The sequence below is a fragment of the Nuphar pumila genome, chromosome 3 (genome assembly GCF_984573655.1).
Source record: "Nuphar pumila chromosome 3, dmNupPumi1.hap1.1, whole genome shotgun sequence".
Lineage (NCBI taxonomy): Eukaryota > Viridiplantae > Streptophyta > Magnoliopsida > Nymphaeales > Nymphaeaceae > Nuphar > Nuphar pumila.
The window spans coordinates 123,941,775-123,960,908 of NC_143251.1; the positions used below are offsets into that span (position 1 = coordinate 123,941,775).

General features: G+C 39.8%; 1 protein-coding gene across 2 annotated transcripts in view; it reads left to right on the forward strand.

Moving 5' to 3' along the window:
- LOC149843603 (ubiquitin-like-specific protease 1D) overlaps positions 1-19,134 on the forward strand; it is a 128,561-nt gene that overhangs the window by 51,489 nt on the left and 57,938 nt on the right. Inside the window, exons 6-10 of one of the 2 annotated variants that reach the window (XM_090001875.1) lie at positions 12,304-12,383; positions 12,498-12,527; positions 12,653-12,751; positions 13,536-13,638; positions 16,850-16,947. In XM_090001875.1, the coding sequence (XP_089858001.1) occupies positions 12,304-12,383; positions 12,498-12,527; positions 12,653-12,751; positions 13,536-13,638; positions 16,850-16,947 (410 nt within the window). The remainder of the gene's footprint in view (positions 1-12,303; positions 12,384-12,497; positions 12,528-12,652; positions 12,752-13,535; positions 13,639-16,849; positions 16,948-19,134) is intronic. The other variant, XM_090001876.1, reaches the window with a different exon arrangement.

Consider the following 19,134-nt stretch of genomic DNA (forward strand, 5'->3'; position numbering starts at 1 on the left):
GAGAGGTCTTTAACCAAATCTCCAAAGGCAACATCCTCTGATTCGCTGACACTGCTTAACCAAACAATGCTCCACATTTGTGCCGCCATACAATGATGCACTAACGATGATACCATTGCCTATCGCGTGCCATGCTACCACCGCACGTCATCGATCAAGCCAACGCATACCGCGCGTTCTTACACTGGATGCATTTTCCACTCAGTAGAGCTCTGCACTGCACATGTCCTTATTCTGAAAGATCGGCCCAGGACATTCTCTCCCACCCAAATCATTGTCTTCCTCGACAATGTCGGTGTAGGTAAGAACACAGTCTTCACTAATATGCAGTTTTCCTTTGTACTGATCTTTGGTTTACTCTTTTTCTTCACCCTACTCAACTTGTTCTGGTTTCCATTCACCATCGCCGCAACCTTTAACATGCCAAGTCTCATTCTTTAACGCGCCTCCGATCACTTAAACAACAATCTTCTGCTTTATCAACATCGAACATTCTCTGCTCGTGAGACCCTCGTGCAGTCTCATACTCAAGCATGTCATCTTCACTTGCACGACAAACTTGTCGTCTTTATGCACATGGCTGGGGTGCCTTCTCACCCACACAAGGGTACTTCGACTGTACATCACACATCTATGCATTCGCTGCCGCACCTGCGGTGCACCACGCCTGTGTTCATGCCATGCCCCTTGCACAGTCCAGTGCCGAATCCAGGCATAAGACACCCTCTGTGGCATGCACACACCTTTTCCGCACTAGGCACCGCACCAAGTCCCATACCAATGGCACGTTATAAGGCTCTCCGAGACTTCGTGTGCAACACCCTTCCCCAATCAAGCCATCGTCGTTCTCGACGATCATGCACACTCCTCTTCCGCTCCAAGCACCGCACCAAGTCCCATACCAATGGCACGTTGCAAGGCTCACCAAGACTTTGTGTGCAACACTCTCCTCCACTCAAGTCATCGTCGTCCTCGGCGATCTCTTTGCTAACACTCAAGGAGTTCACTTCGATAACACAACCCATTTGGATGCTGTGCTCCTTCATCCCATTCAGTTCCTTTTCTTTTCTCGCGATCACTGGACCCCAACATAGTCCCAATTCTCAAGCGGGTCTCCCATGCTCGCACGACATCTTGTCGTCTCAGCTTACTTCGCATGTGTGCCCTCTTTGTACACTGCCACTTTACCCACTTGGGCGCCCCCACTTCACCACTCGACCATGCGGCCCATGCACAAACCGCCAAAACAAGATAAAGCCCATTCTAGGGGTTCTCCTCACTTGACTCCCCTATAAGCCCTCATTGCCCATTCGCTAGCTCGGTCACTTTAGGTTCCGTCACTTCGGCCATACTTGACTGCACCCCACCTATCCCCTGGATCGTGGTTCGTGGAGAGTATGCCAACACACACGAGCAACAACCGAGGCACTCCTTCTCGCGTTGCCCTCAACTCAGAGCGACAATCGAGGCAATCCTTCTCGCGTTGTCCACAATCACGAGCGACAACCGAGCTTCTCCTCGCACTACCCTCAACACAGAGTGACAACTGAGGCAATCCTCCTCGCGCTGTCCTAAACCATGAGCGACAACCTAGCTTCTTCTCGTGCTGCCCTCAACACCCAAGGCACCCTCGAACCCAAAGGCGTGTCTACACTTTTGGCTTCAACCTATAGTTGTCACAACTGTTGAACACACTAAGTCCCATACCTTAGCGTGCCTCCAACAACTCCAACAACGGTCCACCGCATTCCATAGCGACCTTCTGTCGCGCACAAGCCCTGATTCTTAGGGCATTTCCTTGGTGGTTGGTCAGCTCGTAACCAACGAACACTACCCTCTTCAGTGCCGCCGTGACCCAAAGGATTCATCCTCTTCAAACACACCTTCCGTATGCCACTGTGCCTCGCAAAGCTTTCGAGGCATGAAGAAAAACAACCAACTTTTATGCGGGTACAAAGGAACTGCACATTACTGTTATGAGCTGACTACATAGTTGGCCTACTACATAACCAAACTCACCTCCAACAAACCAACCTTCATGCTAACTTCACCATGAAACTTTGCACTTCAGCTTCGGTGCTTCGAACATGCCTTGGCAACTTGAAGAGAAACCTGACCAAAGGCTCTTCAACACATCCACCACTTAGGCACCTATGTCACACGGACTCGGCTAGGGAGGCGCCGCACCCGAGTCGACACGTCCCGACACGGGTGCGGCTTCAGACTCGGCTCGGACTCGGTCAACGCCGAGTCAGACTCGGTCAACGAGTTGAGGCCGAGTCCGTCCTTTTTTGGACTCTGTCAACGTTGACTGAGTAAAAAAATTATCGATTTTTATGGTAAAAAACATAAAAAAAGATCTTTTTATATATTTTTTAAAAATATATATAGCATGAGTCTCAAACATAAGCCCCAGAAAAAAAAAATTCCAGGGGGGCGCTGCTTGTTAAAATATTATGTCTCTTTTAACTGTAAACTGAAATACCCATCAGGGGTATTTCAGTCCTTTTACTCAATAGGTGTCAGCCACCCTAATGGGCTAACATTTTTACTTTTTCTTTTTTTATTTACTTTTGCTTTTTACACTTTTTTTCTTTTTGACTGTTGTGAAAGGGACAACTCCATATAGCTGTTGGAGCTGCCCCAACAGTCACAAATGTGACCGTTGGGTGCAGCTCCACCAGTCATATTGAGCTGCACCTGTGGCTTCTTTTTGCATTATAAATAGGCCTTAGTGGCCCTTGTAAACATATTCTTTTTTGTAAGTGCATATGCAATATTGTAAAGCCCATCTTGGGAACTTATGAATTGAAGTTCATTTTGTTTCATGCTTTTGTGCATGTGTATCCGTGCCTTCGTGCACTTGTGAGTGTTCTCCTTTGTGTCTTTGTGAACTCTTTGTATTTCTTGTATTGTGGTGTTACACACAATCTTTTTTTGTAGAGATTTTCACATGGTATCAGAGCAAGGTTGTTTGGAGAAAGAAATTGGTGTGATTCTTCTCAATATCAAGTGCCTCGAAAAACGTGCCTTCAACTTTTTGGTGATTGGAGTGGAGGCCCTTCTTCATTCAATATTTTAGAAGATTACTACAACAAGAAAGATTTAAAATCTTATTGTGGTACATATTCTTTTCTTTCTTCTTTCCTCTCTAATGGGTGAGAAAGACTCCCATTTTTCTCTTGGTTTCAAGCTAAATAGCTCAAATTATCATGTGTGGGCCAAAAATATGGAAGCTCACATCAAAGGGAAAGGGCTTTGGGTTACATTCAAGGCTCGATTCTGGAACCCGAGCCTAAAATTATTTTGGTTAAAGAAGGGGAAATCAAAATCCTTGAGGGTGATGAAAGAACTAATGCTCTTGAGGAATATAGTAGGAAACATGAGGAATGAGAAATGAAGAATTTCAAGATCTTGTCTTGGATTTTCTCTTCCGTTGAGACAAGGATTAATGCCAACATTATAAAGTTTAAAAAGGCTTCTCAAGCGTGGGAGTATCTTGAGAAGATGTATACTTCTAGGGACTTGTCCCATAAGTATTATCTTCAAAAGAAAACATTAACTCTTGTTCAAGGTGATATGTCTATAAGAGAGTATTTTGCGGAACTCTCTTCAATTTGGGATGAGCTTGCCATGCTTGAACCCAAGTGGAGTGGAGAAGCCATAGAGCTTCGTCATAAGCAATTAGAAGAAGACCGATTCTTCAATTTTTTGAATGGGCTAAGGCCCGAGTTTGAACAAATAAGATCTTCTCTCCTATCCTCTTTTACCTCTCCTTCTCTTGAAGATGTCTTAACTAAATTAAGTGGAGAGGAAACCCGTATGAGCATTAACAAGCAAAATCCTAGTGTGCTTGCAATGTCCACAAATCAAGAAGAATGTGATGGTGTTAATGCCGTTTCTAGACCCGGTAACAATTTAAGAACATATAGACCTCCTTATTTTAAGAATCAAAATCAAGGAGGAAGAAGAGATTATAGCAAAATCTCGTGTCACTTTTGCAAAGAACCGGGTCATATCAAACCGGTTTGCGCAAAATGGAAGAAACTTCTAGCAATGGCAACTACATCTCAACCATCAAAAGAGGAATCTTCAAAAGAAGCTTTATCTCTCAATCAAATTGTGGAGGCTCTTCAACCTCTTCTAAAGGGAGTTATTTCCGGTGCCGCTGTATCCACCTCTTCTCCTCCAGGTAAAACTTCTTGGCTCTTAAATTCGGGTGCATCCTTTCATATGACCCCAAACATTTCATCTCTTTCCGAGTATTCTAAAAATGTGTCACCTTCTTTTGTTTCGACCGCGGATGGTACTTCTCTAGAAATTAATGGAATATGAAATTTTAAAACCCAAAACTTCTTTATTCCAAAAATTAGACTTATGCCAAAATTAAATTTAAACTTGCTTTCCGTTTCTCAACTCACGGACCTTGGGTGTAACATTCAATTCTCATCTAATAAATGTTTAATACAGGATCACCGGTCCGGGAGATTGATTGGGGAAGGCTCTAGGAAAGGAGACTTGTACTATGTGGACTTTCTTCAAATTCCTAAAAACACCTTTTATAATGTGGCCCAACATAAAGACATAAATGTTTGGCACAAGAGACTTGGTCATCCCAACATTACCAAGTTATCCTATCTACATTTTGTTAAAGATCTTTGTAAAAATACTTTCTCTTGTAATGATTGTATTCTTGGAAAAATGAGAAGTATACCTTTTGAACCAAGAACTATGTTTAGTACTAAACCTTTTGAATTTATTCACTCGGATGTTTGGGGACTGGCACCTGTCATATCCAAAGGTGGTTTTGCTTACTATGTGATTTTTGTGGATGATTTCTCACGATATTGTTGGATACATTTTCTCAAACATAAGCATGAAGTTTTTTCATGTTTTAAAAATATCATATGATGATTAAAAATCAATTTAATAGTAATTTAAAGATATTTAGGACCGATTCTGGAGGTGAATATCTCTCTAATGAGTTTAAGAAATATCTTGAGGATTGTGGCATTGTCCATCAAAGATCGTGTTCTAAGACCACACAACAAAATGGTGTGGCCGAAAGAAAGCATAGGCATATCATTGAAACCACTAGAACCCTTCTCATTTCCCAAAATATTTCTAAAAATTTTTGGGCCGAAACGGCTCTTGCTTCCGTCTATCTTATCAACCGATTTCCATCCAAAAATTTAGATAAAATTTCTCCCTTTGAGATTCTATATGAAAAAGAACCTGATTATAATAGGTTGAGAGTTTTTGGTTGTAAGTGCTTTGTTCTTACCGATAAAAATGATAAACTCTCACCAAAAGCCATTCCTTGTGCTTTCCTTGGCTATTCGGAAACTCAAAAAGGATTTCGATGTTATAACTCTAAGAATGATAAATTATATGTTTCAAGGAATGTAACTTTTTTGGAAAATGATAGTGGTTTTGAAAAAAATGAATCTCATTTAGAAAATGCCGATTACTCTTTTCTTTTTGACCTTTTATCTAAGGATGATGATATCTCTAGTGATGATGAATCAACATATAATAGTGAAAATGAAATGGTTGTGATCAACAATAACTCTAACCCTTCTACCCCTCAAGAAGAAAATGTATCTAGAGAACCCATCACTTATTCGCATAGAGATAGAAGCACCTTTAGGAGTGCTATTGAACTATATAGTGAACCTAGTGAGACTATTTCCACTCATGATTCTCATCCTAGGAGAACTGAAAGAACTAGAAGGACTCCCTCTAGATTCGTATCTTTTGATTCTTTCTCTCATAAATATTGAGCTTGTTTGAGTGCCATTCACTCTTATTTTGAACCAAATTTTTTTGGAGAAGCCAAACAATGTACTGAATGGAGAGAAGCCATGGAGAGTGAACTCAAGTTACTGGTTACTGGTTTCTCAACAGAACCAGCCAATCACATCCTTCCATATGCTTCGATTTGGGCAGTCTTTGATGCTTTTGCGTAGCTCCCTAAAATCTCGAGTCGACTCTGCAGGACTGTGTACACGAAGAACCAGGATCCTTGCGAGGTATCCCTCTCCTTAGACGAAGGTGTATCGCCAGCTCCCGACTGAACTCTTGTCGCAAGGAGAGTGGTAGATGTCTCTTGCATCCTCCACCAGGATGCCTCAAACGCGTATGCAATGAGCGAAAACCTGAGCGTCATCTGCAATAGCAAGGCAATAACAACACATATGCAAAAACAAGAGCTTGGGCGTAAAGCGCAACGACAAAGTAAAGACTGTAAGCAGGAGTGCAACACAGAACCTTTGCGCAATGCGTGACAACAAAGTAAAGGACTGTAAGCAGGAGTGCAACACAGAACCTTTGCGCGATGCAGGACGACAAAGTAAAAGACTATAAGCAGGAGTGCGACGCAAAACCTTTGCGCGACAGCAAAGTAAATGACTGTAAGCAGGAATGCAACGCAAAACCTTTGCGCGATGCGCGACGGCAAAGTAAAGGACAAGGATCACGAAACCGTGTCCTTGAGTTAAATGCGTACTCGTATAAATATATATGATACATATATATGCACATATATTTATTTAATTGTTCTTTTTAGTTAATTGAACTCAATTCAATTGTCCAAGTCTTCTGTGCAATCTTCCCGTACTTTTGAGAGTTGCAAGCTTGCTGGCGTCTGCGAGTGTAAGCGATAAATGACTCGGATCGCGGAGCGTGAGCAGGATCAGTCACACGACCTGCAAAAGTAACGATCTTAGCAAGCTAATACCAAAAATAAAAGGTCAGGGGCACTGTCGCCGTCCTGATGTAAGGGAAGCAGAGGCAGGGGCATCGTGTCCTTATGCACAAGCGTAAAAAGCAGGGGTAGGGGTTGTGAGCCCCTGCTGACCTGCTATCAGCAAACAACGAGGAGGCAGAGGCCTCACTCCTGCCGACAAAGAGCCACAGGGGCAGGGACCTCACTCTTGCCGACAAAAAGTCACAGAGGCAGGGACCTCATGCTCCCTGCCTGCCAGGACAAAAAAGGCAGGGGAGGGAGCAGAGGTTCCCTGTCGAACCTGCCTCAATAGGAAACAGGACAGGGGGTGCAACCCCTTGCTGAAAACGAGAAAGGCAGGGGCTCTGCCCCTGCCAGCAACAACCAGAAAACAAATGAGGTGAAGGGGGGCTTCGCCCCCTGCCCGAAATCAGGAAGAAGGCAGGGGGGCTTCGCCCTCTGCTGGGAAACCAAAGGAGGCAGGGGGAGCCTCGCCCCTGCCGGCAAAACACATGAGAGCAGGGGGAGCTTCGCCCCCTGCTGGGAAACACAAGGCAGGGGCCTCGCTCCCCCCTGCCGAAAAACACAAGGCAGAGGGACGAAGCCCCCTGCCAGGAAACACAAAGCAGGGGCCTCACCCCCTACCGAAAAACACAAGGCAGAGGGGCGAAGCTCCCTGCCGGAAAAACATGCGGCAGGGAGGCAAAGCCCCCCTACCGAAAATAACAAAAGCAGGGGAGCCTCGCCCCCTGCCGGCAAACACAAGAGGGCAGGGGTCTCGCCCTCTGCCGAGAAAACAAGAGGCATCGGGAGGGGCTGAGCCCCTCCCTCACAAAACTCATCGCAGGGAGGGGGCTCTGCCCCTCCCCTGCGATTTAAGGTAGCAAGGAGGGGGGGCTTTGCCCCTCCCTTGCTATTGAGGGAGGTAGGGAGGTGGCTCAGCCCGTTATTGAGGGAGGTAGGGAGGTGGCTCAGCCCCTCTCTGCGCAACAGAGAGGTGAGAGGGAAAAGAGGGGATCGGGGGAGAGACGAGAGCAAAAAGGAGAAAAGGGAGTACCTGGGGAGGTTGCCGGAGAGGAGATCACTGGAAGGGAGCTCGTCGGAAGGAGGGTCGTCGGCGTGCGAGCGTTGCCGGCGCCTTCGTTGCAGAGAGAAGGAAGAAGGTGGTGGCCGACGACGGATGGGGGGTCTCCAGCGAGCTAACGAGAGAGAATCAGGGGGGGGGGGTGGTACAGAGAGGGCCAACGAGAGGCGGTGAGGCGAGAGAGTGAGAGGGGAAGGGGTGCAGAGAGGGCGAAAGGCGGTGAGGGGGTTTCATAACCCTTCTCCTGCCTGCCTTGCTGTCTTTTAATGACAACGAGAGGTGGTAGCCTCAGGTCGGGTCCGGATCCGGCCCAAATCAATTAAATTTTTTCCTTGTTATTACACTCCATGCGCACAACACCATAAAACCTCGCCACCAAAGGGACAAGGTCTTTCAACCCCCAGTCTGAATACCAGTTGATGATTGAACACTATAGCGAAGAGCACCACCCAAACTCATTCGCTGGCGCCTAGGCATTCCCTCGCCTAGCTCCGAGTCACCATACTCGGTTGGAATTACCTAATGTGGTCCCTGGGGAACTAGCCCTAACCCACACGCACCCTGTGCGTCCAACCACTACGCGTGAAAAAACTTATATGCCGAGAGGTCCTTAACCAAATCTCCAAAGGCAACATCCTTTGATTTGCTGTCACTGTTTAACCAAACAATGCTCCACATCTGTGCCGTCATACAACGATGCACTAATGATGATACCGTTGCCTATCGCATGCCATGCTACCACCACACGTCATCGATCAAGCCAACGCATACCACACATTCCTACACTCGATGCATTTTCCACTCAGTGGAGCTCTACACTGCACATGTCCTTATTTCAAAAGATCGGCCCAGGACATAGCCATTACATTTATTAAAAAATGACCTATCTACCAACTAGATGTGAAAAATGATTTTCTAAATGGTGAATTAAATGAAGAGGTTTACATGAATCCACCGCCGAGGTTTTGTATTGAAAAAAAAAAATCTTAACCTTAAAAAGACTTCATATGGTCTAAAGCAAGTTCCTAAAACTTGGCATGATAAATTTAGTTACAGAATGACTCATCTGGGTTTTCATTCATGCTATACTGACACTGCTCTTTTTGTTAAAAGTATAGGTTCTATGGTTGTTATTCTTCTACTTGTGTATATGATATGATTATCACTGGAAGTGACAAACAAGGAATCTCTGATATTAAAAATATTTTAAAAGAAAATTTTGATGTGTCTGATTTAGGCTTTTTAAGATACTTCTTAAGTATTGAAGTTGCGTACTCTCCCAGAGGATACATCCTTTCTTAAATGAAACTTGCTTCTGATATTTGTACAAAGTCTGGTATTACAGATGAGAAGAAAATAGAAACCCCAGAAGTAATTAATGCTAAATTGAGGCTGGGAGATGAGACTCTACTTGAAGATCCTACTCTTTACCGTCAACTTATTGGGTCACTTACATACTTATCCATCACTCGGCCAAACATAGCTCATTCTGTTTACTCTGGCAGTCAGTTTCAACATGCTCCTACCACTGTTCCCATGAGTGCTGGCTTGAAAATTGTCAGATACACCAAGAATACTATAACCAAGGGGGTTTTCTATCCTCATCTTTTTTATTTGATTTACATGCCTAAACTGATGCAGATTGGGGTAGAAACTCAATGATAGAGTCTCAACTACCGGTTTTTGTATATTTTTGGGTGACTATGATTTTATGGAGATGTAAGAAACAACATAAATTATCATTATCCTCAACTGAAGTTGAATATCGTACAATGGTTACAACAACCATAGAGCTTATGTGGCTTCAAAGTCTTCTCAGTGATATGGGAATCAACTCCTTCGAAGATGTGCTACGACAATAAGAGTACAATTTATATCACAAGCAACCACACCTTCCATGAGCGAACTAAACATATCGAGATGGATTGTTATTATGTACACGATATTCGAGAGGAACTATTGCATTGCCATATGTCACATCAGAGTACCAGTTGACGGATTTCTTCACCAAAGCTCTTTCTGTTTCTTGATTTATTTTTCTCCTTAGCAAACTTTCGGTTATTTTCTCGTAAGTTTGAGGAGTGTTAATATATATATATATAAAATCTACTTTGTATTAGTTTGCCTTGATAGGGGCATTTTTGTCTTTTTGTATGTAATTATAGTTATTTTCTAAAAACAACTATATTCTAGTTTTTTTCCTTTTTTATTTTCCTTTTATTTTCTTTATTATTATTTGCCATTAGGGCCCCCGCTCTTAGAGTCTTTGGTTGTAGATCTTGGACCTACCTTTGATTGGACAACACTCTTTCCCATATGTATAATATATGGCAAATATTTGCTACTAATGAAGGTAAGGGAAATTACTCGTCATAATCATACAATTCAGAACAAGCTTCTTACCAAACAAACCATGTAAATCACATCTGCAACATTTTCTCTACAAAAAAATGTTTTTTTTTGAAGAAAATATATATATAGGTGGGGCTGAGAAATGAACCGGGCAGCTCGTGGCTTAACTTAGTTCAGCTCGCCATGAACTCGTTCGTATTCGGTTCGTGTAGCTGGCGAGCTAAGCCATGACCAGCTCGTTAACCATAAACAAGTCAAGCACGGACAATGGTGCTTGGCTTTTGTAAGCTCATAAGAGTGTAACATATGGAATTAAGTGCAATATTTACCACAAACGGCAGTTTGTCCAGTTGGTTAGAGTATGTCATGTGAGAAATGTAATGAAATAGCGGAAAATGCAAAAATAATGCCACTAAGGGCTTACAAGATCACAATCACAAAAGTGTACAAGCACAAACCAATGCCACTAATCACAATGTGCACAAGCACAAGTCCACTATGGGACAATACAATAACCAACAAAGGGCAATACCAAAAGCACTAAGTGCATATAAATCATTAAAGAACTAAATAGAAAAACACAAAACATAAAAATATTCATCTTTATTGTGCATAAATGCTTAAGAGAAACATTGAAAAATATAAAAGGATAAAATCCCCTATTTATACATATACAAGAGAGGGTAAGACCTCAATAGAGCTGTTGGACTGTTCCATCAGCTCTATTGACTATTCCAAAAAGAACCTAACAGCTATATTTGGTATTTGACTAAATAGTCCCTATAAAACAGAAAAAACAAAAAGAAAAGAATAAAATAAAGTATTATTTTACCCTTAATGGGCATAGCATATTACAATAACTGAAATGACCAAAATACCCTTAATGGGTATTTACCTATTACATTATTTATAAATAAAATATATATACATATATATCAATATATAATATATATATACATTATGAACAATATATATATATACATTATGAACAATATATATATATATATATATATATGCACAACTTTACACTCTCCTTCAAACTTACGGCGTGATATACCAAAAGTTTGAAAATACAAAAAAAAATCAACGGGAAGGATCAAAGTCTTCAAGTGTCTTCATGTTTATGTCGCATAAGAGAATTTCGCAAACACAAGTCTCTGAATGTCTTCATTGGTGATCATCCACAAACGCCTTCATCGGCTATCTCCGTCTTCATGGTATGATGCATCAAATATATTCCTTTCTCAATCCATCGCATCTTTAAGAACCTACTTTCGAAATTCTTTATTTTTATGATTAGTTAACATTGAATAAGAAATCAAAGTTAAACATTGAAATGCATATGAATAACACATTTTAAAAGGAAACAAATGCATGTAATTACAAAGTAAAGGTCTAAAAAGAACAGAATTTAGGGACAGTGTTGTGTCTGAAGCAGGTTTCTCGTCCATGAGGTATCGTGGACTCTCCTGTGTTGTGTCATGTTGACATGGGTTACATATGCTGAGTGACGTGCCTATATCACATAGATGGGGTTGTAACTTGGAGAATATGGTTCCAAAAATACGGTACTTCTTTATCAACTTCTGCTGAAGTTCTGCCAGTACAGAATGATGCTCCATTCAACTTGTCACTTAGTCAACCATGGTCTTCAAATCCTCCCGAGGCATCATTTAATCTAGTCCAGTAGCCTTTTTTCCCCCTTTAATCATATTACAATCTATAGAAGTCCTGAATTTGATTGGATGCTAGTATGCACTCTGGACTTGGGTATGATCAGTGGATTTGCTTTCTGATGGCAACGCTTACATGGGTTTGGTTCAGACTTTGACCCAACTTGTCAAAGCTTTGACTGGATGGAGCAAAGTTTTCAAAAAGCCATTGCTTTTATGGTGGGTTGTAGTGTCATGTACTGTCTAGTACTTTGACTGAACAGCTCTGAGTGCTAGGTCAAATTGAACTTTTAATACTGTGATTTCTTCCATTGATTTTTATTTATCTTTCTGTTGTTGGAATCTACAGTGTTTGTGTAAGTCTCCATATCATACTCTTTCTGTACACATATGATCTATTCTACAATGTAATCACCTATTTTCAATGTGTATATATATGCTAGCATCCTTGTGTATAATCAAAACAGGTTGAAACTGTAATTCTCTTGGATGAAGATGATGTCCAACCTGCAAACAGAGTGGATCTTGAGAAGGAACAAGATGGATGGTAATGAGCTCATGGGATTTATTTTGTATTTTTTAATCTACTTTATCACTATTTGAATTTGCCATGACACACATCTAGCAACTATCAGTTTTTCTTTCAATTGTGATTTTGCAGGTTTGAAGATAAGATCTACTACCCATCTAGGTGCGGACTTGATTCTGATGGATTTTCTATTACATTACAGGGCATTATTTGCAGCTACTATTTGCTTTATTGCTTTTTGGAAAAAAAGTGATAGGTGACACAATCATTATTTCTTGATGTACCAGCAGGGATAATGCTGAATGTGTTGAAATTTGTTACTCTGATATGGATTGCCTTGCACCTTGTTCATATTTGTCCTCACCTGTTATGAATTTCTATATTCAGTAAGTACATCTGGATCTATAGCTTTTGAGATTGCATTCTCACTTCCTCTCATTTATATTGCTAAACTGTTGCAGGCTTTGTTATTTGTTTACCAGAGTTTTTGTTATAGGGGCTCAATTTATTCAAATATTTGTCAAGCACAATGGTTCTAATATATCATCTAGTGTAAACAGTGATTAGTACTCATATCCAAGGTATTAAGCTTGTATTCTATACTTTGTAATATATTGGTAATTTATGTGTATCGAAATCTTTCATGAACTATTTTTATGCTTTGGGGCATTTGTTTTTTCCTTCACTCGGAGCATATTTTGACATGAAAACAAAAATTTAAATAGAATTAATGTTATTTGTAGAGTAAAGTTTTGTTCTCTTATTTACTGCTTTAGAAACTTAGCTTTCTAGGCAAATAGATAACAATTATTGGTGGGTGACTGTCTTTTGTGTACTTTTAGGTCGTGTTTTCCTTTACTACAGTGTTATCTTCTTATTTGTTGTGGCATTTGAATGATGAAACTTTCCCTCTCTCTCTCTCTCTCTGGATTTGAGCTTTCTTTGGACTTTTTGCATGTTTCATTTGAATTATTATAGCCTCTATCCCTAGTCCCCCGTTCCAACGTGAGCTTTCTATGGATTACATGTGCTTACTGGAAAACTACAGTTGAATGTTCTTTAGTTTCCTGTCTCGGAATTCTAAATTACCATTGTGATGAATTTGGTAACTCAGTGTAAAAATTTTATTCACTTGTTTGATTTTTCTTTCTGTTTGGCAACTTGAGTTAGATACCTTCAAAAGATGCAATCTCAAACTGGAACGGCACGAAGTGATTACCAATTTTTCAATACATATTTCTACAATAAGCTTGATGAAGCTTTATCATACAAGGTTTGTTCCTTTGAGGTTCTTTAGTAAATGCATGGAGGCAATTCAAGTTGTTTTATTGTCTAACTGAAAATTGAATATTCCTAGGACCAATACAGTTTTTTCCTTGATCATTTGTAAGTTGATTCTGTTTCTATTTTTGGCAATACTCTAATAGGTATTTGATTTTTCTTATTCATCCTAAGCCTGAGAAATAGTGATCAGCTTGTCCTTGATGTATATGCTACACTGACATGAAAAGTGTATGGCTGCTAACTTTGTTGATAATGTATCTCCTCTTTTTCAACAAGATGACTTATAACACTCTAATAACAACTTACTGAACTTTGGATGGGTTACAAGGGCAATTCCTCGGTCAGGATTTTATCAATATTTATAGTGATAAAGCATCAAAAGCTCTTGGCAAGACATTCTCTTGCTTGAGGCTTTTTGACTTTCACATGAAAATTGTGTTCATATTTTAAGGATACTCTATTTTTACAAATATTTTGAAAATAGTGCACAGGATTCTGTGGAATCAGAAAATATTTGACCACTTGATGCAACTTTTTCTCCTAGGTAATCTACAATTTTGAATTTCACGTGAAAATTGTGTTCATATTTTACAGATACTCTATTTTTACAAATATTTGGAAAATAGTGCATATGATTCTCTGGAATCAGAAAATATTTGACCACTTGATGCAACTTTTTCTCCTAGGTAATCTACAATTTTGAAATCATTCATGAACCTTTTTTAACTAAAAGTTTTTTGAATATTTGATGCAAGATATATTTTCTTAAAAAACATTTTCTTTTGAAAATTTAAAAGAGCATGAGTTAATAAGTTTTAACTTTTAAGATAACAATATGAAATTTCAACTTTTTTTTTCTTTCTTTACTTTCATTAAAAGGTTAAAATGAATGGCTGTCCAAGAAGAGACCATACAATTATAAAAATGAATTGAGTACTGAATACCTCACAATCTATGTCACATAGGTGCGGGTGTGGGTACGGGTGCGGATGCGGTGATGCGGCACTTTAAAAAAACTTGGGTGTGAGGGTGCAGGGAGGGTATATATATAATTTTCAACAATTTTAAGTTAACACTACGTGTATGTGTGTGCAATTGTGCATTTATGTATTTATATATATATAATATAGATAAAAATGGACTTGATTAGGGTTAACTGAATCTACTTTTGGATAGAAATGGACCTCAGTGTGGTTGACTTCACCTAACATAAGGGAAGCTGTGTCCAAGTGTCGCACCCGCCTAGGTGCAGGTGCAACACGGGTGCGGTGCCCTGTTAGAAGAGTCCGTGTTACATAGCTCACAATGCACACATATGGCACATAAATTCATAAATCTCCAAAGGATCCGATTCTGCTTGACCCAATCCTGGTCTTTCCATAATTATTTTGCAGTCGATTTGGTTATTGAAATGAATTATAAGTTGTTGCTAAAAAGTTTTTCTGGAATCCCACTATTCCTTTAAAAAAAAGTACCACTATTTCATCCAGTATTCAATAGTAACCTTTTATATTAATTCTATCCTGTCCAACTGGCCTTCCCATTCTCCCCAAACCAATCTAAAAGATGCTGCGGGTTCATTCTTCTTCTTCGTGACAAAGATGATATTTGCTTGCCAATAAAAGGCCTCTCCTTTTCAAGTTATGCTGGTAGGAGCAAGGTTGCCAGACTAGGAAGCGAAAGTGGGAAACGATACGGGAAGTGGAAGCGAGAAGCGATGTATTTTAAAATGTCTAGGAAGCGGGAAGCGAGGAATATTAAAAAAGGAATATAAGAGTTGAATGAGAATCAAAATGAAACACAAATAAAAACTAAAATAAAGTGACTAATATTAAATTTCATGATTTTTTTAGTGTAAGAATTAAAATTTTAACAAAATCTAAAAATGATGACTACCAATTTAAAGAAAACACATGAAAGTGAGTGAGAAGAGTGAGAAAAAACACAAAAAAACATGAAAAGTTGAGTAGGAGAACATATAAGAAGAATAGATGAAGCATGTGGAAAGCATAGGAGAAACGTGGGGGAATCGAGGTTCTCATCAAGTTTCGGAAGCATGGAGTATTGTGCTTCCGAAGCGAGTTTCCAGGAAGCGAGCTTCCCATCTATCTAAGAAGCTTCAGGTAACTCTGGGTAGGAGCATCATCTGCTAATATTATGCATGGAAAAACTTTCAGGAAATTCATCCAGTCTTTGTCTATTAATCCTTCATACCTGATGGCCTTGTAAAGGGCAACTATGAAAGCTATCCTGATATAGCAAACAATTTTCTTCATCTGAAACTTGCATTGAAAATCATCTTTTCCATTCGATGCTAAGATAAGATGCATAGATTATTTTAACACCTTAACATGTAGTATCAAACTCTATTAATACGATTATCTCTTTTGATAAACACTTGCTAAACTGATGAAATCACAGTTTCATGAATATAAGCCATGCATGTAACCTTATTTTTTTGAGGCAACATGCAGGTAACTGTGATGTGGTGGTTCCCGTGGTTAGCTTAATGACTTATCTAAAGCTGTCACAAAGATTCGTGGACACGAGGACACATGATGTGAGTTCGACTCGCAAGTTCAAAAGTTTTTCGGAAAACAGGACAGGAGGGCATGGATTTTTTTAATTATTTAATCAATAAAAACTTTTTTTGATATTGTAATCGTAAAAAATATTTTTATTGAAAAATAACAGAAAGTATTAAAATATTATTAATAAATATTAAAATAACTGTACGTGTCAGTGTCTGTATCGTCTTGTACTAGCTTGTCCACTCGTGCCACCAGGGACACACCCAAAACGGCATGTCCTTGTGACATAGAACTAAAGTGTGAATTTTGGCATCTGGGAAAGTCAATTGGTGTAGGCCATGTGTCACGTGTCACATGGATTATCTATTTGTCTCCTGTTTCAAATCCTCTTATATGCTAGTCATATTGGACTTCATAAATATGGCGTTATCCCTGTATCCACAGCCTATCCTTGTGACAAAGTAAGGAACTGGTCTGAAGTTTGAGCCATAAGATTGATTTTAAAGCTACACTATTTACATGTCCAAGGTCTCTGTGGTCTTTGGTTTTTCTCATCAGTCAGAAGACATTCTTTGTCATCTTTTCGAACTTTTGTCATTGAAACTATGTAGATGCATTTTTAGTTTGATAAAATATGTTCTGTTAATTCACCTTTTTCTGTAACTCCAGGGAAAAAATGAGGATGATTCATTTGTGAAGCTTAGGAGGTGGTGGAAGGGGATCAATATATTTGAAAAGTCGTACATATTTCTGCCAATATATTCAGAGTGAGTTTCTCTGCTTTTTTAGAGATTTTATACCTCACAATAAACTTTGTTATTTATTAATATTTTCCTTGGATGATATATGAAGCGCTATTGCTTGTCTTTCCACTTTGCTATAGTTGTCTTATGATCCTGGGTTCATTTGAGTGGAGGTTTGCGTTTTTATTTCTCTTTCCTTCGAATGCTATTCCATTTCATTGGTATGGATTGTATGGTTTGACACTAAGGATCTCCACCTACTAATTATGGAAACTAGTGTTAGAAGAGGAGAGCACACAACGAAGGGAGCAGCAAACATTCACAGCCTTTATTGACATTAAGCAAGCATACAATAGTACCAAATTTTTATAATATAAACACACACACACACATGCGCAAACACACGGATATATTATATATATGTATGTATATAATTACATGCACAGACACATATATGTACATATGGGAACACCAAAGATCTATTTTAAGCATACACATTTTTGTATCAGTCATACTCATAGGCGAACTAACATCTTCTATCCAAGAAGAGGTCCCTCAGCCTATGCTCTTTGCAAATGACAAAGTAGATGCACAAACAATACTAGAACATTGGAGCAGCACAATAGAGAAAAATGGTTTGAATTAGTAGAACCAAAACAGAATATATGAAGCATAGTCACCTGCATCATTCCAGGCAATTTCTCACATTTTTTGTTCAGTGAGTGGTTTTTCTCTGGAAAATCTCAGGAATTTAAAAAAATAAATAAAAAAATTAAAATAAAAATTACACAAAATAGCGAAATGGAAAAAATATGAGAAGGACCTTAAAATAGAGAATATAAAATAATAAATGAGCGATTAAATTAACAAGTAATAACTAACAACCTATGTTACCGCGACATAACACTTTAGCTGCCGCACCTGTGTCAACACACATCGACATTGGTATGAGTTCCAGGAGCAGTGCGGGTATATCTGATACCCGAACCTCAGGAAAAAAACAAAACAAAAAACAAGCCCCCCCCCCCCCCCCCCCGAAACCCTTGACTCTCTCTCTCCTCCCCCCTCTTTGGCTCTCGTCTTCCTCCTCTCTCTCTCTCTCTCTCGATTCCCCTCTATGTCTCCCTCTATCACTTTCTCTCTCGATTTATCCCTCTCTGTCGAGGGAGACATATGGGGAAGACGGGAAAGAGAGGGAGACAAAGAGGGGGAAGAAGAGAGCCAAAGAGGGGTGGGGAGACTGAGACCGGGGAAAGAGAGAGAGGGAGACAAAGAGGGGAAGACGAGAGAGAGCCAAAGGGGGGGGGAGAGCGAGACCAGGGAGGGAGAGACAGCGTACCTCCTCTATTCTTCTTCTCCTTCGTCTCGCTGCAGCAAAGAGAAGCAAAAGGAAGAAGCGGAGAGAGAGAGAGAGGAAGGGGGGGGGGCTCTCATAAATATGATTACGCCATCACATCTCATCATAAGGGGGATACCTAGGAACTTCGTCACTTCCTAGGTTTTCTAGCGACTAGCCTGACTAGGCACCTAGTTGACATTTTTGACGTCATAGTTCGTAAATTGCATAATATCTTTTGCAGACGTCCTTATCATTAGTAGTTGAAACTTTTTTTTTTAATGTAAAAGAGACTGGAGATGGTTTTATCAGTAAGGATAAGCCTATAGACTATGATTTCTCTTGTCTGGATGCTAATTGTGATGAATGTACTTAGACTTTTTACCAAAAAGGTGCTAGCCTCAAATTTCCAGCTTTTTATTCTGCTCTCGTACTGATTCTTTCTTCCTCCCAAACAAGAAAAAAAGAGAAAGAAGAGAAAAATGATAGGGTTGTGCATTAGAAATATGTCGAGAACTGTGAATATGATTGTTAATCTTATCTGAGTGTTGTTTCACAGCAGTCTCTTGCCCTCACTGTGTCGAGGTGCTTCCATTTGTCTTCTTTTATCTTTACTTGTTACGCTCAAAATGTTAATGAGGAAAACCAATACAGCTCCATGCTATATGTTGAATAGATAAATTCAGACAAATGTACGTCATGACATGAATACCATTTCTATTCTGTATGCCACACTTATGTCAGAGTATGTGTCATGTGCAGACATAATCGACAACTCATGATATGAGTAGGCTTCTTCTTTTTCTTTTTTAATTTCTAAGGCTATTGGATACCTTTGTTGTATTATAATGGGTTGTAGATTCTTTTTTAAGTTT